This window comes from Colletotrichum gloeosporioides, assembly GCF_011800055.1.
Source record: "Colletotrichum gloeosporioides strain Lc1 chromosome Unknown consensus_40, whole genome shotgun sequence".
NCBI classification, from domain to species: Eukaryota; Fungi; Ascomycota; class Sordariomycetes; order Glomerellales; family Glomerellaceae; genus Colletotrichum; species Colletotrichum gloeosporioides.
The window spans coordinates 355,801-378,308 of NW_025544685.1; the positions used below are offsets into that span (position 1 = coordinate 355,801).

Here is a 22,508-nt window from a genome sequence, read left to right on the forward strand (position 1 = left end):
CAGGCATTGAAACGGTTACCAATGAATTTGAAAGCACACTAAGAATTGCGCTATTTAGCTGGAAGGGAACACACGGTCTGAGCATTTGTGATCGTCAACTTCACTCATCACGGAACACCATGGCAGCCCAAGCACTCACCCCGAAAGACTTTCAAAACGCCTTTCACTGGGCAGCGAGCCAGAAGGACGGCACCATCCCGTCTTTTGCAACCCGTCCTAATGACCCTTACAAGTACCAGCCTGGTCTCGGAAACAGCTTCGAATCTGAGGCTATTCCCGGCACCATCCCACAGGGACAGAACAGCCCCCGAAGCATCCGATATGGACTCTACGCCGAGCAGATCACCGCCTCCGCATTTGTCGCGCCCCGACATGCGAACAAGAAGGCATGGCTTTACCGATCCCGGCCTGCTGTAGCTCACCAGGGTTTCGTAAGTGTCATCTGTGCATCGATGTTGGAGTTCCAGGAGCATAGGACTAACAGAACCTCAGACTTCCCTTCCTGACAACCAAGACACAGAGTCAACTTTCATTCCTATTAACCCACGTGTCCATATCTCGCCTACCCAATTGGCGTGGAAGCCATACCCCATTCCTGAGGGTGAGGAAGTCGACTTCGTTGACGGACTCAAGACTGTTGCTGGTTCCGGTGACCCCACGCTGAGAGAAGGCCTCGCAACGCATGTTTTCCTTTGTAACAAGAGCATGTCAAAGAAGGCGTTCGTAAACTCCGATGGCGATTGGCTCATTGTGCCCCAACAGGGCGCGCTTGACATTCAGACTGAGTTCGGCCATTTGTACGTGCAACCGGGAGAAATCTGCGTCATCCAACGTGGCCTCCGCTTCAAGGTCAAGGTAGAGGGACCAACCCGTGGATACATCCTCGAGATCTGGGGTTCCAACTGGGAACTCCCCGAGTTGGGTCCCCTCGGCGCAAACGGCTTGGCCAACGCCCGTGACTTTCTGCACCCCGTCGCCGCGTACGAGGTCACCAAGGACGACCCGTGGGAGACCGTCTACAAGCTGGGAGGCAAGTTCTTCAAGAGCACTCAGCGTCACTGCCCATTCGACGTTATCGCCTGGCACGGCAATTACGTTCCTTATAAATACGACCTGACCAAGTTCGTCAACGTCGGATCTATCTCCGTCGACCACATCGATCCGTCTATCTTCTGTGTTCTTACAGCAAAGTCTCGCGATCCAACCGCGCCATTGGCGGATTTCCTCATCTTTTCCCCTCGCTGGGACGTGGCTTCCCACACTTACCGTCCTCCTTACTACCACCGAAATTGCGCTTCCGAGCTCATGGGCCTTATCTACGGAGAGTATGGTGGACGGTCCGACGAGTTCCAGCCTGGTAGCATCTCTTTTGAATGCGGCTTCGTCCCCCACGGAGTTGCCTACGAGCAATTTGCTGCTGCGTCAAAGGAGGATCCTCCCGTCATGCAAATCTCTCATGGCTCTATTGCTTTCATGTTCGAGACCAGCAGAGCTCTAACTATTACTGACTGGGCATGGAACAGCAAAGAAAAGCATGAACATGATCCTAAGATGTGGGATGACCTGGTGGACAACTTCTCAAACCATCACATCGAGATTCCCCAACAAAGCAACGGCCACAAGAACTGAGCTTCGTGGTAATTTAGAGAAGTAGGTTGTAGAAACCTCTTGTATCAATCCAATCTGAAAACACAGATACGCCGGCAGTGATATGTGCGAATTAACAATTCGATAACTTCCATCACACACAGCAAGCGATTTTCTGAGTCTTATTATGAATGCATTAGCGCAGCTTTGATGCAACCGCTAACCGCAGAGCTTACAACAGTAGCTCCCGAGTAGTTGGTACTGTTATGATTGGGCATGATTTGATAATAGCTGCATGACAGGGGGTTGGCCTGGCGCTGTGTCCCCGTCGACTCCGCACATTGATCATTGAAATAAGACCTGGACCTTTGGACTATGAGATTTAGACAACACTTCCAGGATGGAAGTGAATTTGAAACAGATAAAAGATGATTCCTAAGTCGGGTCTGCAAACAACAAATAGGTGGCCATACAGCATTGTCACTTTGACGATGACGAAAAGACAAGTTATTGAGCCCCTGAAGGGATTGCATAGATTGTCTATCTCTAGGATATAAATCTACGATAAACCCAAACACAGCCTGGGCTAAACAAATCAAAACGCTAATTCCGCAACATCGATAAGAGTATGCCTCCCCCACTAGCCAGTGCAGCACTGGTGGTCGCAGCGCTCCGCCTAAACCAGAATGTTAGTGATGTATGTGTGTGAAGGTTCCGCGGGGAAGCTTACGTTGCCGACAGTGGTCTTGGAGGGACCAAGAGAACGCTCGAAGCCCTTGGCTTTGCAGATCTTGTTGAGCTCTTCAGCAACGCCATCGGCGAAGCAGAGGCAGGCGGAGCCGGTGCAGTATGTCAGAGTCTCAGAGCATCTTTGACCCATGACGCCAGCTGCAAGCAGCGTGAAAAGAAATTTAGTAAGCTGCATGTTGCAGAATCTGTGAAAGTATTGATGTGTGAATAAGGAGTTGCTGATGGGATGAAGAGACAGCAGGTGAAATGAGTGGAAATGTTGGGTCATTTATAAGTACGAAGCCATGAACTCATTTTACCCATTCTAAAAGCCTTCGAACAAAGAGTCCATGACAGTACGGTTGTGAATGATGCTTAATTGACGGGGCCCAGGAGTCTGGTCCCGGCGGCCGTACCGGGGAAGGATGACCCCAGAGTCCTGACTCGCAAACGATCTGAAGCAACTGCGGCAGGACTCCGTGGGGTTCCGAGACTCGTCCCAAGAGACGATCTGAGACACAAGACATCTCTTGCAGCACGCAGATCATGTTCGTCTGACTAGGTGAATATTCTGCCAAGTGCCAATCCGCGCGCATTTTCGGCCGAACTCTCTGCTTGCAGTTCACTCGACGGTTCACTCGTGAGAAAGGACCATGTCAACCCTCAAGTTCAAGCTCGGTGATTGTGCATGCGATTGAGCACAGCGCAGCAATACAGTTTCCACAGTTTTTAATGAGTGTAGAAACAATTGCAACACCGCCTGTTCGCGTCTACCTTCCCAGTTGCGCCTTTACCCCATTGCAGTTTCATATACATGGCGGTCAAGCGGTACTAAGCGAACATTTCGGTACGCCGAAATGTCCGACCACACTTGGTTCTGAATCGATATGATCTGAACCACCAGAAATAAAGTTTGCCAAGATTGCGATCTTCAGACAAGTCGAGTACTCGACACAGCTGTCGTCTATTTCATCGCCTTTCCCTAGATGCCAAGGTATTTGACTCCGCCAGTCGTCCCAGGCGCGCGGAGCTATTTGTGTAGGATGTGGGCAGCCATCAACTTGACAATGACTCAAGACACGTGCAACACGCGCATAAGTCAGGGGGTTCAGGCGGAGAGTTCCGGACTCCATCAAAACTCGTAACTTGACCGCCTTATCATTACGGAACCGGTGGTTTTGGAAGTCCGAAACTAGACATTGGTCGCCTTAATACGCTTTGTGGGTGGATCGCGCGACCCTCAGCCCCAAACTTTGTTCTAAATTGATGACAACGTTCATTGTAAGTTGACCAGATCTCAAGAAAATGAACATAGTTACCCATCATAATTTGCATCCGATACCAGACTAGTATTCGAGCCACTCTTAGAGCCACTTTTTACTGGCGTCAACGTTCTGTCTATTTGAGATCTATGTCGAAAACAATGGCAAGCTATGGTCGCGGAACCTTGGACCCCCAACTCCATAACTCTAATCAATCTCCTCCGTGAACTAGCACGCTGCGGTTCTTGTCCTGCGTCGAGATGGGGACATCAAGTGCAGGGTTACCCTGGAAGAAGTTGACCGGCTTCAGTCCCACCATCATCTTCTCACACGGCATGACTGGCCAATCCTCGATGCGCGGGTTATGCGTTGAGCCAAACGTATGCCAGACGACAATATCCTCGTTGCGGACTGAGGACAGACTTTCTTCCTTCCGCTGATTGATCCAAGACGCGATGCCCTCTCCGCCGGAGGATTGCATCGTGAACCTGCCGGCGGGAAAGAGCTCTTCATCCTGGTGACGCGTCACCCAGACGGCGTGGGAAGTATACTCGGAGCGCTTGCCGTGCCATGAGTTCGGATGAGCCAGGAGCAGCTGGCTGTAGTGCGGCAGCAACTTGAAGCCGACTGGGGTGCCCGTGGTTGGGTTAGTAATTCCCTCGTTGACAATTTTGAACGTTCGGTTCGTGTTGAAATCCAGATCGAGGCCAGTCTCTTCTTTGACGTACTCCGACTTAGTGGTGTACCCGACGCCGAAGGAATTATACTCATCGGACTCTCCGGTGAATGGAATCGGCTGAGATTCTTCGACGACGAGCGAATTCCGATGACCGTCGATCGCCGGGTCGATTCTCAGACAAAAGATGTGCTGGTGGTAAGGGGCCAGAACGCCAGGCGCCACGACCGTGCCCCACGGCACTTTGGCATCGATATCTATCGGCGCCGTCGACATGATTCCCGTTGCTCGAACTTCGTAAAAGATGGACCCATCCTGCTGGAAGTAGAAGAGAAAGATGTACTCGTAATTACTGACCGTGATAATAGTCTGCAGCACAAGCACACGTGATCTCGTCACGACGGCATTCCCTGTACGGAAGTTGGTGTGCTTCCACAAGATGCCATCGTCGATCTCATGACAACAAATCACGTTGGGCATCTTGAGAGGTTCTCCGGAAGACGTGCTGAGCCATCCGTCAAAGTACTTGATGTGGCCCAAACAATCGCAGCCTAGCTTGAGGTTGTTGGCATTGATTCCCGCACCGTCATTGCCCAAGTCGAAAGCTGCTTTTCTCGGGTAGGGACACCGTGGGTCGCCGTAAGGTACAAACATCTCCGAGAGGGATAGGCGATAAAACAGGCTACGACCTTCAAAGCGAACGTCGTGTAGAGTCATGCCTTCTCGGTAGTTGAAGCCAACTCTCATGGTCCATTTCTCCCACGAAATGTGATTTCCATCAATGCTGAACGAGGGTCCTTCCGGCTGAGAGACATGATAAGGTTTCGTTGTTGTTCTTCGTTCCTGAATAAAGTCTGGATGGTACTCGCTGTCGGAATGAATCTTTCGACGGTCGAACTCTAGCTTTTCTTCATGGATCTTGTCATGTTCTCCCGACGGGAGCCGGTATATCTTGACAACCTCGAGCGAGTTCGAGACTTCGGCACAGATATCAAGTGGATAAGCGTAGTAGTTGGCGTCGGGATTCTCTGAAAGACGCATGTAGAACCATGCCTGCGAAAGGTCAGTTTCTTTCAGCTGAGATGCCTGATTCTGAAAATCACCATAGTCCATCGATCCTTCATGTCCTTCATTCCATCAGTAGCGTATGCCCAAGGCTCGACAACCACCGTCGCTCCCTCGGGAAGCTTCAGCGTCTCAATCTCTTGCTGAATCCCAGAGTCCGCCAGACACGCCGCCGCAACTTGGGCCATAAACTCGGTGTCGATGAACGAGTGTTTATCTGGAAGGGATGCCTTGGAAATAATTGTGGCTGCATTCAGATCAACCATGACTTCATGCAACGTCTTGCCAATGTAGGCCTGAACTCTAGCCCGTCGTACTGGATGTGCCAAAGCCTTATCGCCCGCTTGCTGGCCATCAAGGAACGCCGTCATCTCCTTCTTAGGAGGCTCAGCCAGTGAGATGGCTCTGAAGAAGACCTGCTCATTCTGAACCGATCTCCGGATGATGTCGGCCGCCTGCGAGCGAGACGAAAGTCAATTCACCAGGGCTCATTCTTTTCAAGTCACCGTTCGCTGGCACACGTACAATGCTTATCTCTTCCGGATAGAGAGGATCAAGTGGATGAGGTCTGACCCTAGTCCCGTCTTGAATGCCCTGCGCGTCGCCCATTATGTTTGAGAATTGTAGATGTAGTGTAGGCGCTTTTGAATTCTGTCACAATCATGGAAGACCGCAAGCAGAAACACAGATTGCACCTGTCATCATTCCGCGGGGCTTTTAAGCCCGCAGCTTGCCGCCGAGAGCGGCATTGTGACTAAGATTTCGGCATGATAAGGCCGAGGATTCGGACAGATAGGACGCCCCCGCACGCCCGGACTACATCATTGTCCCCGAAGGGTATCTGGAGCCCTGAAAGTGGAGAAGCGGACCCGGCGCCGTTCCGCTAAGGTAAGGAATTGTCGAGCAAGGAAGCCGGGTTCTCCGATAGTCGGGTCTACTCCCCGTTGAATGGGGGGAACCTGGTCGGCCGCTGGTCATCGGATACGATATGGAGCTTGGTAAGGCGCGAATGACAGCCTGCTTGCTCCGACTGCCGTGAAACCCCGACTGCACCCGCTGCAAGCCGGGCTGCACGCCAAGTATTTGTCTGCGCTGTATCAAATGAGTAATGAAAGACGGTTTGGCCTTCTCGCTGTGAATTTGATTCCAATTCATTGCTCACATGATGGACTGTTTGAATATCATTACATTATGTGAGATGAGATGTCGCGAGACCGCGCAGTCCATTACCTTGTCCCCCCGAACAATTCTTTTAGCCTCCATCTAACCAAATACCCGCCATGCCTCCAGTCCCTAGGTCAAGCGCCTTGGTTCATAAACAATTTCCCGTAGTCTACATATGCCAACTTTTACGGAATGTGAGCCCTAACCATGAGTCTTGTGCGCCATGCCACGCTGGCAACCCTTCCGAAACCAGATGATCAAATCCTAGTTCTAAATGTAAACCAGCCACCAACTAACAAAGATCGTGCAGCAAAGTATGAGACTCCGCCTAGGAAAAGGACAGCCACGTAGAAGCCAGAGAGAGCAGTTCCGCCCATAGACTCCAACATCTGTCCGCCGATGGGCACGGTAATCAAAAGTGAGAAACTGACGACAAAGTTCATGGTGCCTGATTGAAATATGAGTGGAATAGCTCGAGGAATGGTATAGTTCAGGGTGAATCTTACCGAGGTATCTTCCGTAGTCTTTTGGGTCACAGGTCTTTGCGATGCAAACTAAACACTGCATCAGTCTTGGGTTTTCCAAAGCACTTTCGGAAACGGTCTCTTACCGGGCGTGATTGAAAGGAAAGACCCAGACCCGATACCCCATAACGCCGAAAAGGCATATAACGCTCCGATGTGCTTCGTGCCAAAGGGAACCAAAATAATCGCAGTGAAGCTGACCGTAAATAAAATCATAAAGAGGAGTACATTAAGATGACCTAGTCGATCGCCAGCCATACCTGAAACGATGCGACCGAAGCATGAACATCCGTTGAGAATGGCAATGAGGGAGAACCCAATGCTGGACGGGAAGCCAGCGACGATGGCAAAGGTGGGCAGAAGACCGGTGATACCGAAGAGGACAAACTCCAGCAGAAAGAGACCCATAGTCATGAAGTCGAATGGAGGACTTTTGAACGCCGAGAAGTTCAGGGTGGCACTCTTTCCCCCGAGGGGAGCAGAGGATGAGGATGCAGTCAAAGTGGGAAATGGAAGGAAGCAAATCACCCCCAACACCATTATGCCGAGGACGAGGAAGCCTGTCGCTCTCATGGTCCACTGCCATCCGAGCTTAGGAAGAAGGGAACGGAACATCATTGATAAAGTGACGCCACCGAAAGATGACCCAGACAGAGCCATACCCATTGCAAGCCCACGACGGCGGCTAAAAAGCTTGCCGATGACGGCCATGGCAACGGTGGAAGTGAGCGCACTGCTGATGCCGCCCAAGACTCCGAGGCAGAGGATGAAGTGCCAGTACTCTGTGCACTCGCCCAGGAGGAAGAACAACGGAACAAGGGTAGCTGCGGAGATGGGCGCTAGGAGTCTCGTGCCATAGGCATCCATGAGCGGACCGGCCTGGATGCCGAGAAGGAGACCTAGAGAGGTGAAGATGCCGCTAATCCATCCGAGATCACGAGCTGTATAGTCGCTCAGCTGGTTCAATTGAAGATACGACTGCACCGTCCCGACGGACTGCATGAATCCTGAATACCATCAGCCAAAAGCAAATTTTGCGGAAGAAGTCGCATGCGATATGAGGGATTGCTGAACATACCATAGCTAGGATAGAGGAACATGAACGACCCGACAACGCATACCCATGCTAGCGGGCTGGACTCGGGATCTCGTTGGCTGGAACCGGACCGAACGCTCGGTGGAGTCCCGAGCTCAATCACCTCCGGCGGAGGAGGAGCCGATGTTGGAGCAGACGTCGGCCGCACTTGTTCCTCAGAGTTGCCCATCTTGCTCAACGCGCGCGGCACTTAGATTAAGCTCAATCGGGACTATTCCTGGAACCCACCATTGCCTCAGAGCGCGGCTCTACACGTCCTGGCTTTTTATATATGTTTGCCGATAGACCGGCCGAGAACGGCATCTGGTAAGAGTCATATGTGCATCTAGATTACGCGATCCAACCTTTGTGTCTCAAGTTGGAGAAGACATGTGGGGCACGCCTTGCACTTGACATATGTATCACGCAGCACACCTAGTTGTTAGATAGTCTAGACCCGCCTGGTAAGTCTATCACAATCTTTGTTGGGTTACTCCACGTCCGATTGACGGAGATGGTTGGAGTAAGGTGTGACTTGGCTGCAGTTGCATCGGGGGAAAGGCCAGCCAAATGGGGAAGGTTTGGGCGGGGAACTATGCCCGCGGCGACTTGTCTTGACACGTGGGACCGGATGACCGGGTAGATATCAACAAAGGACCGGAAGTCGCGAACGAAGACAACATGCGGTGTGCAAAATATGTATGTGCTGCTGTGGTATAGTCACAGGTTGTAAAGTATTTACAGGTAAGAAGCCTCAACCAGGAAACCGACGGTGAACTTGGAGTGGCGCAGAATGGCAGGCCACATGATAGTGTCGTAGGACTACGGCACGTTAGAGACAATATTCTGATTATTCGAGACAGCTGAATACTTACGTCTGAAGGGCTGTGGATGTAAGGGCTGGAGGTGTCAATGGGCTCGTCGCAGACATAGGCAGCGGCTGCATACAACTGTCAGTACTACCGCTCACATATGCTACTGCATGTCGGTGAAACTCACGGAAGCCGTTGGAGCGGGCGCTAGCGTGGTCAGAGCATCCGTAGCCGCAGGAGTCGCTAGTCGGCGTGCTGCCGGTGTACTGGGTAGCGACGAGGCGGACATAGGAGGTCAGGGAAGAGTCGACGTAGTCGGTGTAGACGGAGACCTTGCCGGAGGGGGAGTAGCCGGCCATATCCTGGTTAACGACGGCGAGAACGGTCTTTCCGGCGGACTTGTAGTTGGCGAAGACGGCCTGCGATCCGAGAAGACCACCCTCCTCTCCGGCGTAGAAGTGGAACTCGAGGGTGTTCTGAGGCTTGAAGCCGGCGTTGGCGAGGACGCGCAGGGCCTCAAGGATGACGACGACACCGGAGCCGTTGTCGTCAGCGCCGGGGCCACGGGCAGTGGAGGAACCGCCGGTGGAATCGAAGTGGGCGCTGACAATCACTACGCTTTGTTAGCATGAAAGATCTGATGCAGGCATCATTGAAGCAGCATACCGATGTCAGAGCTGGTTCCGGGGATCTTGGCGATGATGGAAGGCTGGCTGAAGGAGTGGGTGAACTGCGACACCGTGATGGCGGAGTTGGCCGCGGCAACGGACTTGACCTGGTTGAACAACCAGGTGGCCGCCTCAGTGCCGTAGGAAGAACGGTAGTAGCGGTTGTAGAAGCTGCGAATGTGGATTAGTATCACTGGGAGGATAGCAAGAGGACTCGAACACTTACTCGGTCAACGTCTTGAGCCAAGTCTGGGGGTTGGTGTTGGAGACGGAGGAAATCAGGGAGTTGGCCTCGGTGATGTGGGTCAGGGTCGTAGGGTAGGTAGACTGTCTCGTGGCCAGCTCGGCCTCGGGCGGGGTGGAGAGAGCAGTGAGGACCTCGGGATCCTTGATGAAAGTCAGTAAACAGTCAGGAATGGCTGCATTGATGGCCTCTTACGGTGATGTCAGTGATGTCAATGAAGCCGATGTGCTTGTTGACGTAGTTCTCGATCTTCTGCTCGTCGGTGACCCAGGTGCCGGGGTCGGTCTCGGACGTCTTGATCAGGCGGAGCGCAGGGTCAATCGCGATCTTGTCGGTGGCCGGGGAAGCCAGCGCGAGCCTCGAAGAGGCCGCGAGAATGGCGAGGGCGGAGTTCAGATGCATGGTCCTGGTGTTGAAGGGCGCGTCCGGGGTGTGATGGCAGATGCAGGCAGAGGCGACGACAGCGAGAGCAACTCTTCCAAGCCAACAAGAAAGGCTGGGCGACAGCGCCCCTTTAAGAACACAGAATACCCTCACGAGACTGCCGCGCGACCTGGCGTCATTGTCTTCGGGATGTGGAGGATCGTTCTGCAGGGCGGCTGGACCCGTTACCCCAAACAGGCATCTCAACCAGCTGCGGTCCCCTCCGCCATTGCGCTCTATATTGGCCCTGACGAGCAAAGAGGCAGTTCGTTCATATTGCCCTCGGAGCAATGGCTAGCATGCGGCAGGAGATTTAAGCTTATCATGATCGCCAAGCCCGACTGAGCTTAGGGAGCTGCCAAACCCAGCTAGGCCCGGCTGTTTGATGCTACCCTGCCCGGTAGTCCCGCAACCCCAACCGGGCAACTTGGCGATGCCATTGGGCGTTGCTGGGGCCGATGTGGTAAGTGCAATGTCGCTGAGCACGATATTTGTTCTTGGCAAAGTCCACTGGTCGGACCAGCGCGGCCACTCACTGCTCTTTGTCCCAGCCAGCTTCCTCTTCGCTGTTGTGAATGGGCTTCTTCCCCACCAAGCGGTCAATTGAATGAATGTCGTTGAGATATTTTTGGAAATGTTTCGAAAGACTTTCATCGCTTTCTCCGTAGTCTTTTCAAACTAGGAGTCGTTCACGGCCGTTCCAGTCCTGCAGCTCTATTGCGAAGACAATACTTCTCCGCCATTTGACGAGGGTTTTATCACCTGCCATTTGGGCTCAGCCAGATCCAATCTGTGGGGGCTCACGCCAATGCGAAAAAAAACACCTTATGCTTCAATCTATGCCTACCAAGCATCGTTGCTGCTGTCTGATTGTTGGTCGTGCTTAGGGTCAGCATGCTGATCGCTTCGGGCTAGCTATGGTGGTATGATCTTGCCATGGGTGGTGATGGGTTAGGTATTGCTTCAAATGTAGACTTCGTAGGCGGACCGGAGCAGCAAGGGCCGGCTATGGCGACTCGCACACCGAAGCTGGGTGGAGGTCGGGGAAACAGGGGCTGGTCGGCAGCCTCGAAGCCATTGACAGATGTTTGGGGGTGTTATTAGTGTGGCGGTAGGCATTTTGAGGCAAACACGTACGTGTGTTTCTTTTTATCAAGATTAAGCGTGGACTTTAGTTGTGTTCGCTGAGTACCTTGTCTGAAAACTGTGCTGAAACATAGGTACTCTTACTGGCTCACTATGTAATGCCATTTAGAACACTGCCTCAATAATGGAGTTCGATGTGATGTTCAGCATTGAATTGCCATATTTTGCATTGTCCCGGTTGTGTCGCAGTTGGTGATCCATGGCAATTGGTCCCGTCCCACCGCTCAAACAAGTCGATTAAATTATTTCCAGTCCTATGTTCGCCACCCCCGTCTGCCGCCAGTGTCAAGCGGCGAACCAACCCACTTTGTCAAGCGGGCACAATGACTTGAATTACTTTGTAATCCCTGTGAGCTTGTAAGCGTGGTCTCTCAGTAGCTGCTTGATTCTGTAGACAATATTCTTTTGTCTTAGAGCATGACGGGCCCCATCATGTTCATGGTACTCGCAACCTTCTTCCCTTATAAAATATGTAAGGGCTAGCATCGTACCTGCAAGTACAGTTGGATCGGCTGTAGATAAAGAAGGAAATTGGTGGAAATGGAAGTTTGAGGGCGCAAGGCCCTATCTCGGTTTCTCCCTTTCCCACAATCTTGTCTTCGATTTTTCCACACTTGCTTCGCCCCTCTTCAAGGCAGGTCCGGCGGCAGTGTCTTTTCCCACTCTGGTGAGAATTTGCAATCGCCTTTGGAAAACCAGGTGCTTTCTTGGCTGCGAGGCTCGCGACTGATCCCTGGGCGGCGTCGGCAGCTTCGTCGTCATCTGGCGCGGGCAGGGCCGAAGCTGAGACGACGAAGACGGCGATGAGAAGAGTTTTGGCTCGCATGTTTGCGCAATAAAGGTTGATTCTTGTAAGGGCGTGGTGGTGAGATCGTGTTTTTCGATTTTTGTTTAAAGAGGATAGCGTGTGGTGTTGGAATGGCAAAGAACGGCGTTTGAGGGGTGCTGAGATCGCCCCCTTTTATGGCATTTCGAAGAATTCTAGCTATATAAGCATTGAGATGGCTTCTGCCGTCACTTCCGACAAAACATTCTGGGTCTTCATCATTGGATTGCGTTGAAAGCCCCTAGATCTTAGTAGGCAGTCTGGTATTGAGTCTGTGATGGTGTCCTTTGGCACCAGCAGTCTTGAAAATGTCACAAATGTGTCTTGCCAACATAAACCCAACACAGCGCTTCGTCGTCTCAGTGAGGAGATGTACAGAAAGTTCAAAATCCTATGTGACACCTGCATTCGGGGGTTTTTATACAATGTATCTCGAAAGAAGGCACGGTATTTGGGTCATTTAACTTAAGTTCAAGCAATGAACGCATGCTCTGGACGCTTTCCAGGGGCGTCTTCCCTCTTCACGGTACAAGTAGCTTGATACAAAGCTTACGATTAACTTATGCTGCGGCAGATATGCCGACCTTTTGCATCTGATGTTCCAAATTCAGCTGCGGATCAGGCCCTTAGGTAGGAGCCTGATGATTTAATATTTTGCCAACAAAACAACCTCCCCGAACAAGGTTCCTAAGACGGATGAACTCAACACCCAATACGGGGTCAATGGCTTGAACACGTCTTGTCCTATAAACAGAACAAGATTTCGTCCGACTGTCGGTACTATTTGCGTCTTAATCAAAGTACCGGCAATATTTAGGCTATGGCTTGGATGGAGGTCTTCGGTTCCTCGTAAAAGCCAAGCATATTCAGCGCGGTCTCAACTATACGCGGGACTCGAGATGCAGTTGTCCAACCCAGTCGGTCATCGATATTGTCCGATAAATGGTTGAAAGCCAAAAATATTGTCTTTTGCTGGCTGTCAAATGTGCACACTCAGCTGTACGGAGCTTTGCGTCGTGCCCCAAATGCAGCCCGTGTGATTGTTACAACGTGCCCAGTAGATTCATCAACGCCACAGCTGAACACCTGGCAGATGGCCCCTGAATAACCATATCTTGCATCTTGCATCTGACTGAAGCTACGTACCACTACTTCCAAGGCCCATGTTCAACCTACCTGCGAACGGGAGCATCCCCTTAATTACTCACCGAAGCCCGACTCTCAAAGTCACGCGTCTAATTATCCCTAAGCCAAGTCACACCTCCCGCAACGACCTGGTAAATCGCTCCATTGGGCGACATCTGCGTCGGCGCCACATTATTATTATACCTCCCTCCAGCCCCCGCCCGGATCCGCCAGACAACCTCTCCGGTCCGGAAGTCAATCGCCGTGAAGTACCACACATACAGCCCCTGGCCCGCGAGCTCTTCATCCTGCGTGTAGGAGTACACGAGCCCGTTCGCCGTCGACAGACTCAGCACGCTGGTCGACCGCACATCCAGCGCCCAACGCACCGCGCAGCTCCCGTCGGCAGTGACGTCCACGCGCGTGATCCCCGGCGCCAGCGGCGCGAAGTCGTTGAACGCCCCGTTGACGTCCCCCGTCGCGCCGAGGTCCTGCAGCTCCGGCGCGCCGTGGTTGTTGTTCACGAGCACGCTGTACGTCGATCCGTCAAAGTAGCCGACCATGGCGTTCTCGTTCGCGCTGCCGTTGGGCTGGAACAGCGGGACCGCGCAGACCAGCGGTGCCTGGCCACTCACGAGGCCCTCTGCGCTGGCGTCGACTTGGCGGTATATCAGCAGGTTGACTTGCACGTCAGCGTTGTCTGTGATGGCGACGTATCTGTCTCCTACGAGGGCGGGTGTCGATCCGGACCCTTGCGAGAAGCCGCCGGGCTTGGGAGCGCTTCCCGCGTCGTAGGTCGCGTTCCATAGAGCTTTGATGTGCCCGTCGATTGCATCCGCACGGAAGGCGAACATGTCGCCGACGGTGCTTCGTGCGGCGTCAAACGCAAGAGGACCCGTGTTGAGGTAGACTGTACTTCCGCTTACGGCGATTGAGTTTTCGATTCGTTGGCCGTCGATGGTGATGGTGTGGACTGTTCCGTTGGGGGTGACGTACCCGAGACGTGAGGAGTCTTCGGCGGTGCCGGTGGTCATGAGAGCGACCGATGTGAACCATATGTTCTCATCCTCGTCGAGATAGCTGCTCACGACACCATGACCTTGAGGCAAGATGGCAGTGAGGTCAATGTCTCGGATCTGGTTGAACCTCGTGGAGTTTGCCTCATCAACACGCTCGACTTGGAAGATATGCCTCTCCATTGTCGGCAGAATAACCCTGTCTCCGGCAACTGCGGCGTACGGGGACAGCAGGGTCTGGTCTTCAGGGGCCCAGGAACCCAGCATGTCCATGGAGTCCGGGTCAAATGCCGCGATGCAAAAGTAGGGCTCCGTGGCATCAGTGCAGACGGAGCGCGCCGTGAGGCGGTTTTCGCTGTGCCAGTACTGAGCAGAAATGGCAACAGAGCGGCTTGAGACGTTTGGCGATGTGCCTAAGGGACCGTCCCAATCGTTTGTTCTGGTGTTGCCGCCGTCTTGGTGAAAACCAACAACGTCTGGGATGTAACGAGTCTTCTTCGGGAGAGCTTGAACTTGGGCAGGAGCTCCGATGAAGAACTCGGCGGTGACGTTCTGGCTTTCGAGGACTACTCCGGTGTCTTCCAATGGTGACGGCGAAGCCTGAGACTGTTAGATGATGCTTTGGGTATCATTCGCAACACGGTGTGTGTATCTGAGAGACTTACAAACTGGCCGACGGCAGAATGGAAATAGGAAGCCGACGCCAGAAGGGCGATACTGAATTTGGTAGAGACACTCATCATGAAGCTTTGTAACTGCGACTGCGAGGTTGAGGATAAGTGTGCATGTCTAACATCTGATATTTACAGAGAACTCGCTTTTTAAGTGAGTCTGCCAGGCTGCTTCTTAATAGTCACGGGGCCCGAGTCACGCAGCTTTCAATGACGAAGTGAGGCTTAGAATCTTGGCATCGTTACGCCTGAGCCGATTTCTTGGTGATTCAATTTCCGCGCCGCGAGCTTCCAGGCGGGAAACTAAGCCACTCACCTCGCATTCGTATTTGGGGAATGTCGGAGCTCGTTTATCTTCTTTTACATCCGGGATTCGATCGTCGTCTTGTCAGATGTCCGACTCCTAGTAATGGTTGTTGTGACCTATTCGCTCGAATGAGTTTACAACCCGGCCCCGAAACGGGTTGCTTGAAGACGCCGTCAACCCAAACAAGCTCTCGTCTGTGATCGGCCCCTCATCTCTAGCTACAAGAAATCGCGAAATTGTTCGTATGGGCTGACGTCCGAAGAGGAGGCTTGGGCATTAGAAGCTCTGCCCGAAGCCCCATTGCGTCGGAGACGCCCAACTAGTTAGCTCTGTAGGTTGCCGAAGTCAATGTAATTAACATCGGTTCCTAAGTGAGCCATGTCTCGATGCCAAGCTGGCACAAGATAGTAATTGCGAAAGCTGGGCGAGACCTCCAAACTTTTAGAACCACGCGAGGCAAAGTTCTTTCCCATCAAGATTTGCTGCTGCAGCCTTGGCTTCGATAATTTGAGAAGAGGTACGCATTTGTAGTTCCCAAGCTGCAAGTGGGAAGATCTAGAGCTACCAATTCCTCCAACGAAGTAACATTCCAACAGAATCTCTCCAACATCCTCAACACCGTCTTCTCACGCCGGTTCATTATACTGATCGTCGCACTCACACGAAAACCAACATCAACACCCTCCCCCTCCCTCCCCAACCACCCCCCTCAGAAACTCAACAACAACCCCATACGCCTCCTCCCTCGCCCTCCCCTCCTCCTCCCCCTCCATCTTATCAAACCCATGCCCAACCCCTTCGCACCTCTTCAAAACAACCCTCCTCCCTCCCCCTCCAATCCCCGCCGCAAACCTCTCCCCCTCAGCCGCAAGCCGATCTCCCTCCGCCGTGATAACAACCACATCCTCCGGAAACGCCCCCTCCGGCGCCCGATCAACACTAACCCTCGCATCCCCCGCCTCCGCCTCCCCGCCGCTCAGATACGCCTCCCTCAACATCCCCATCACCGCGCTCCTCACGCCCGGTACTGCCCCCGCCCGCCCGGCAAGCATCCTCTTCTCCGCCGGGTGCGTGCGCATCTCCGTCGGCGGGTAAAACGCCACCACGCCCCTCACCTCCCCCCCGGCCCCGGCCGCACCCTGCGACGCCGCCAGCGCCAGATTGCCCCCCGAGCTGAACCCGCACAGCACCACCCTGCCCACATCATACTCCCCCGGACGGGCGCGCACATGCGCCACGACGTCCTGCGCGTCCTCCACCGCCGCCGGGAAGGGATCCTCCGGCGCCAGCGCGTAGCTCGCGTCGAGCACCGTGAACGACGTGTGCCGCGCGACGTGCCGGCAGAAGGCCTCGTCGGCGCCGTTGAAATTGATCAGCACCGGCGTGGGCGTTGTTGGGCTTTCAGGGCGATCTTTGCAGCAGGAAAACATGTTAGTCCCCGTTCAAGTCTGGGGAAGGGAAGCAGCGCAGCAAAACTTACAAACATGGACTTTAATCTCCCTTTTCCCATCTCTCCCCGTGATCGTAAAGACCTCATCAGGTTGTGCCGGCGCCGGCTTCTCCCCGTCAAGGTACCGCAGCGCCGAGATGACGGCTTTGAGGCGGGTGTAGGCTAGGTAAGAGTGCGCCATACTTCTGAATTTGCAGTTTGAAGAACAAAAAGAAGACGACGGCAATGAGAACGGTTTACCAGATCAACGCGCCAAGCCTGCGTATTTATAACCATCTTACTTGACCGAAGCTGAGCAGCTCTCAAGTCTCAAAATGGAAGGTCGTTTGCCCTGGTTGGCGGCACAGTTGGAAGATTATCGTTGGTGGGGTGGCCGCACCCCTGCAGCTGGAGATGCCGAGATCCGGCAGGACTTGGACTGCCACCCGTAGGACTTTGTCCTAGAACATTTCCAGGCTGCGCACCGAAGCACCCGGCATTAGTTGCAGCTCCAAAACAGCTGGCATGGGCTTCAATCGTTCACGGGCGTCTGCAACAAGGCTTTGTCAAATGGAGAAAGTGTCGCAATGATTTGGGCAAAGTTTTGTGTGCATAATGATGTTACACGCCCATCTCTGGGTCTTCTAAGTCTGTCTATGTCTATGACAATAAATCCTGTTTCTCAGGTGCTCGCCGCCGCCTGTTAATGCATACGAGCGCTCTCCAAAGTCGTTACCTGTGCTTCCGTAGCCTATTCATGCCCGTTGCGCCAATGCCTGATCTGAACAAAAGAAACACTCGTAATGAAAAGTCTCCCAACACCCATTACCCAAACCAATACTCGCTTTTCTGTTTCCTGTTCTGAACCTCAATATCCCCACGCAATGTTTCCGAATCTCCGTCCATCCACTACAATAAAAAATGCCACAAGGCCATGAAGCGCTTCGACATTGTGAATCTTTGTCGACAATGTCGACAAGAACCTCACTTGTTGGGCTTCAAACAGCCATTGCTACTGTCCTTCTCGATCTTGTGACTGTGTATTCAGGGAAAGGATCCACCTCTTCTTCTTCTGCTTGGAAAAGGAAAACATTCCCGAACTCGTCCACGTCCAAGACCTCGAAAGAATCTTTTGCCCGAAGCTTCTCCTCAAGACTGAGCGGAGGTTCCCTCTAGAAACTGAGCAAACCGCTGCGTCGCTTGCCGAGTGGATAGACCATAAGAGCGCTCAGGAAGAGTCCCACGGTAATACCAATGGCGACCTGAATGACGCTGAGCAGGACGTCGAATGCCGAGTTGTTGATGTTGGACGCGTCGACCGTGGTGCCGTTATTATTCGTGATCTGATCCGCTGACGTCACTCCTGCAAGGAGGGATCCACCAGCAGCAAGACCACTGGGCACTTGCACGAAAATTGCGGGCAACATGGCCGCCGCAGCCAAGCCGTATCCAATAGTGCGCGTCCGCTTGGCAGGTTCTCCTCCTTCCGTGGGCTTTTCTGGGTCCGCAAAGGTCGTGGAAGTTGGCGTTGTCGGGGCCGACTCATCAGGGGTGTGGATACCGTTGTTGTGGCCCGACATCTGGTACTCGTTGTGGCGACGGCTGCTGCTAACGAAGCGAGGCTTGATACGCACGTCGAACCAGTCGAGGAAGTCGAGCCACTTGTTGTGGGCGTGACGACCGAGGCGAGAGTAGAGATTGGCGAGTAAGCCGACTGTCAGAGCGCCCAGCATGTTGGAGATCTGGGCATTGCCCACGAAGAAGTCCGACGAATAGTTGTTGACGAGGAACCCGGCGAGGGAGATGGCAATCATGACAGGCATCTGCTTCCACTTTGCGCCGTTGATGATGCAGAGGCACAATGTGAATGCCGGAACGAACAGAAGATACCATTGCCTGTTAAGGGGGTTCTCGCACGTCGTTCGTGATTCGGCGTGTCTGTCAATCATGCCGTAGAGTGCTGTTCCTATGGTGGTACCGTAGCCAAGAAAGAGTGTGTAAATCATGGCGTATACCATTCGAACACTACCAGCGACGAGGTTGTGGCTCTGGAGCTCCAGAGAACTGCACAGCACCATGTAACCTGGCAAAATCAGGGCAATGGAGCTTTGAGCTAGAGCCGAGAAGCAAAAGATTGAACCGTTGTTGATGGAGCCGAAAGCGCGGGCCAGGAAAGACGTCAAGATGGAAGCGGTGATCTCGAATACGTTGGCGTACAGTTCGTTGCTAGGTGCCATGTACAGCTGCATGTATCCCACCAGAACACCCAGAACCCAGGCGATGGGGAGGTCAATGAACCGACCGGAGAAAGCGAAGGGAGCCACACAAGCGCTCGCGAAGCCGAACGTCAGTACGCGCACCCATCTTGGGTACTTGGAGTTGCGGCCTATAATCGCATCCAGCCTGACCGTTGCATCGTCGGCACTAATGAGGTCGTGGACAACGAGCTTGTATACGTGGTGGGTGTCGCGAAGCTTGCCGAGATCAACACCGTGGGCAGAGCGCACAATCTTGACCTCCGTGGTGTGCGTAGCACTGTCGTCGAAGCTGATGATCATGCAGCCAGGGATGTACAAGAACTGGCCCTCGATCTCGAGGACGCGGGCCGACATCTTCATGTACTCTTCCAAACGATGAGTCGGGGCACCGTACATCATCAAAGCCCTGCACAACTTGACCAGATACTTATGCCGGGAGAGGATCTGGGCAATATGCTTGGTGATCCTGATCTTATCGTCAGATCTGCTCTTAGGCGAAGACGCGCCCCAGCCGGACTTCTTCTTCTTGGGCTTGGGTGCATCTTGCTTGATCTTCTCGGTGAAGCCAGCTGAGAAGGCACTCGAGCCAGGGCCCATCATGGCGGAGGACGACTTAAGCAGCTCCGTGAGGGCCATGGAAGACCTAGATCCTTGCTGCTTGTGGTAGCTGAAGAGGCCGCTGCTTGGTCGAGACGGGCGTGGGGACCCGGGAGCCGACGGCGGCGCGGAGGGTGGTGCAGATGTCGGGGCAGATGGCGGCTTGGATCCGGGGGGCGAGTGATTCGGAGTAGTGCCCCCGGGGGTGTTGAGGCCGCTGCTGCCACCGCTGCCATTCTCGTTGTACAGCTTGAGAAGCGATGACAAGATTCCGCCATGGTACTGCTTGGGCGGCGGGACGTAATCATGAGCATATGACTGTTCGTTGGTGGGTGTTGCTGTTCCAGAGCGAGCACCAGCCGGAGGTGCATACTTCAAATAATCATTGGGCTGGCCTCTTCCCCTCTTCTGGCGTTGGGTGTGTGACCTGACGAGGTTCTCCGCAGCCAGGTGGGAATTCTTCCTGGGACGGTTGCGTATTGCGCGGCGCGAGTTGTTGGGCGCCTGTACTCCAGTGCTCAATCCGCCGACGCGATCGAGGTCCTCGTCAGTCTCGTCACTGAAGGGGTTGTTGGCCATGTCGAGAGAGTTCCTGCGCGAGGGCGGGGACGAGTAGTTCTCGACACTGACGGCCAATCTGTCGGCACGTTGACGGGCCTCGAGCCCGGAGCGTTGCTGACGCTCGCCGGCACTGCGCTCGGCGGCGTCGGCCTTTTCCCGCTCCTCCGGGGCATCGTAGCTGGTGTTACGGCGCAATACTGGCCGGGGGCGGCGGAGGGTATCTGAGGGGCCGGCCTCCTCCTGACTTTCTGAGATGAGGACCTGGGTCAGAGCACGGCGCAGCTCGCCGGCGTCCGGAGCGCCCTCGGGCACATCTCGTCGGGGAGTAGCAAACGGATTGGTGTCGGGGCCCTCTGGAGACATGTTCTGGGAGAAATAGTCGTCGCCAACTACAATACTGGGCGGTCTGTCGTCGCCGTGAAAACCAACACGCTTCTTCTCCTTCTTGGCTGAGGGGACGTTTGATTGCTGAGGATTCAGCAGCGGCGGCGTATGGAGCTTATCTTGGTGCTGGTTTTGAGGTTGTTGCGGTGGTGAAGGGTCGGCGAAGGGAGAGGCGGCGGGTTGGGGAGACGGGTTGGAGCTGCTGGAGCTCGATTGCCCGGGGTCTTGATTCGCCGCGGGCGCCGACATGGTGCCGAAAATAGAAAGGGATCGGCGCCGGCGTGGCCGTTGGGATGCTGTTGTGGTCTGATTCGATTAAGATTTCCGTGGACAGGAGTACGAATGCACAACGCAAGATAGATTGAGGTTGCTGCGGATGCGGGTAATAACAAAGCTAGCGGGTTGATGCCGTTTGGACAGACGGGAAGTCGGACTCGGTTCGTTCGGTGTGGTGTAATTCGTCTCGGTCGGGGTCGGTGTGTACCTGACGAGAGGTGCGTGTAGGTCCAGTGCTTGTACGTGCTTGCGGGTAGAAGGTACGGCGCTCGTTCGTTCAGTGGACTTCGCGGCGGTAGCGGTTACGTGCAGCAGGAGTGATCATCGTGTGAAGGGAAAGAGAATTGGGATCGTGGGTGGTGGGAGAAGGATGTAGGTAGAGGTAGTTCGTGGGCAGGAGGCAAGGTAGATAGAGGTAGAGGGAGAGAGGGGAGGAGGGGATGATCAATGGAGACAGGACGGAGAAGCTGAGAAACAGACAGGCGGAAGGGGCGGAGAGATGGGACGTAATGAATGGCAAAAAGAAGAGGGAAGCGACGGGGAAGAAGCTAGACGATGGAGCAGGCAAGCAAGCTGGTGCAAATGCTCCAGCTCCAGCTCCAGCTCCAGTCGAGAATCACACAGACAACGGAGGGCCCAAGGCAAGATCCACGGGGACTGCTTGGTGTTTCTCGTCCCGAGCGAGTGCGTCGTCAAGGTGTGTGTGTATGTACCTGACCTTCTGCGTACAGGCTACACGCAAGGTAGGCATGTACGTAGTTTGGATGGATACTCTGTACAATTTTGGCAGAGACTTGGCGAGGTTGGACGGCATTCTTCTTATCACGCAAGAATCCGCATGGCTCCTGGTCGGGACCAGCTCAGTGCTGAAGCGTGTTCGATGGACGACCTCGACCTCGACCATGGACCCCAGGTAGGGTAGCGGACGACTCCATCACGTCTTGCGGTGCCTAGTGGTGGTGATGATGGTGGTGGACTCCATCGAAAAACCCCATCGCCCACGCCCCCTTGTCCACCACCCACGCCATTGCCCTGTCGCGCAAGGTCTCGTCCTGTCGCCGGCCTGCCTTGTCCGTCATGGGCGTGGCCAAGGAGGGGCGGGAGGGGAGACGGGCGTGGTGACTAGGAGCGGCTGGCGGGTCCCAGAGGTCAGGAATCACAAAGTGTGAGGAAGAAAGGCGAAGGAAAGAGTGAAAAAAAAAACACGAGGGTCCACAGCAGTCGTCAGAGAGAAGTGGAGCGAGTGAGCAAGTCGACGATGGTGGTTGAACTTTGCTGTGTGTGTGTGTGTGTGTGTGTGTGGTTATCTGTGGTGTGTATCTGGTATGGATGTCCATTTGTGTGTGTGCATTGTTTGTGGCAGGAACAGATATTGAATACTATGTAAAGATACCAGGGTACTTCGATACATCGGTACGTACTTGCTGATTAAACAGGAACAAGAGGCAGTGACTGGACTGGGCAGGAGGCAAGACCTGATGGAGGGAGGCAAGTGCTGGTGTACTGCATAGTAGAACGTTTTGCCTTGCCGCTAGAAGGAGGAAACAGTGGAACCAGCCGCAGAAACCCCTATCGACGACGCCTATCACGTTGGGAGACGCCGTCAAACAGTGGACGGCTTGATTCACGGCGGCTTCCCTTGGCCTGGCAGTAGTAGCCTGTGAGAGCGCTGAAGTGGTTGCT

The 22,508-nt window shown here is 53.9% G+C and overlaps 8 protein-coding genes across 8 annotated transcripts; 1 reads left to right on the forward strand and 7 right to left on the reverse strand.

Moving 5' to 3' along the window:
* Positions 1-119: 119 nt before the first annotated feature.
* Positions 120-1,629, forward strand: GCG54_00005134 (Homogentisate 1 2-dioxygenase; the record flags this gene model as incomplete). The annotated part of the gene is made up of 2 exons (XM_045405165.1): positions 120-431; positions 493-1,629. The coding sequence occupies 2 exons, from the start codon at positions 120-122 to the stop codon at positions 1,627-1,629; spliced, it is 1,449 nt and encodes a 482-aa protein (XP_045264929.1).
* A 598-nt stretch (positions 1,630-2,227) lies between these two features.
* Positions 2,228-2,512, reverse strand: GCG54_00005135 (uncharacterized protein; the record flags this gene model as incomplete). The annotated part of the gene is made up of 2 exons (XM_045405166.1): positions 2,228-2,263; positions 2,318-2,512. 2 exons carry the CDS (start codon positions 2,510-2,512, stop codon positions 2,228-2,230), a joined length of 231 nt encoding a protein of 76 aa, XP_045264930.1.
* A 1,277-nt stretch (positions 2,513-3,789) lies between these two features.
* On the reverse strand, positions 3,790-6,024 carry GCG54_00005136 (Copper amine oxidase 1; the record flags this gene model as incomplete). The annotated part of the gene is made up of 4 exons (XM_045405167.1): positions 3,790-5,307; positions 5,358-5,774; positions 5,845-5,960; positions 6,015-6,024. The coding sequence occupies 4 exons, from the start codon at positions 6,022-6,024 to the stop codon at positions 3,790-3,792; spliced, it is 2,061 nt and encodes a 686-aa protein (XP_045264931.1).
* A 716-nt stretch (positions 6,025-6,740) lies between these two features.
* On the reverse strand, positions 6,741-8,272 carry GCG54_00005137 (Monocarboxylate transporter 13; the record flags this gene model as incomplete). Its single annotated transcript, XM_045405168.1, has 4 exons — positions 6,741-6,931; positions 6,990-7,037; positions 7,094-8,014; positions 8,086-8,272. The coding sequence occupies 4 exons, from the start codon at positions 8,270-8,272 to the stop codon at positions 6,741-6,743; spliced, it is 1,347 nt and encodes a 448-aa protein (XP_045264932.1).
* A 548-nt stretch (positions 8,273-8,820) lies between these two features.
* GCG54_00005138 (Leucine aminopeptidase 1) lies at positions 8,821-10,369 on the reverse strand (the record flags this gene model as incomplete). Its single annotated transcript, XM_045405169.1, has 7 exons — positions 8,821-8,904; positions 8,958-9,022; positions 9,082-9,507; positions 9,561-9,733; positions 9,789-9,949; positions 10,002-10,281; positions 10,344-10,369. 7 exons carry the CDS (start codon positions 10,367-10,369, stop codon positions 8,821-8,823), a joined length of 1,215 nt encoding a protein of 404 aa, XP_045264933.1.
* Positions 10,370-13,436: 3,067 nt separating this feature from the next.
* On the reverse strand, positions 13,437-15,082 carry GCG54_00005139 (uncharacterized protein; the record flags this gene model as incomplete). Its single annotated transcript, XM_045405170.1, has 2 exons — positions 13,437-14,948; positions 15,008-15,082. The coding sequence occupies 2 exons, from the start codon at positions 15,080-15,082 to the stop codon at positions 13,437-13,439; spliced, it is 1,587 nt and encodes a 528-aa protein (XP_045264934.1).
* A 912-nt stretch (positions 15,083-15,994) lies between these two features.
* Positions 15,995-16,951, reverse strand: GCG54_00005140 (uncharacterized protein; the record flags this gene model as incomplete). The annotated part of the gene is made up of 2 exons (XM_045405171.1): positions 15,995-16,731; positions 16,801-16,951. The coding sequence occupies 2 exons, from the start codon at positions 16,949-16,951 to the stop codon at positions 15,995-15,997; spliced, it is 888 nt and encodes a 295-aa protein (XP_045264935.1).
* Positions 16,952-17,921: 970 nt separating this feature from the next.
* Positions 17,922-20,798, reverse strand: GCG54_00005141 (Pheromone-regulated membrane protein 10; the record flags this gene model as incomplete). Its single annotated transcript, XM_045405172.1, has 1 exon — positions 17,922-20,798. The coding sequence occupies one exon, from the start codon at positions 20,796-20,798 to the stop codon at positions 17,922-17,924; it is 2,877 nt and encodes a 958-aa protein (XP_045264936.1).
* Positions 20,799-22,508: the final 1,710 nt, after the last annotated feature.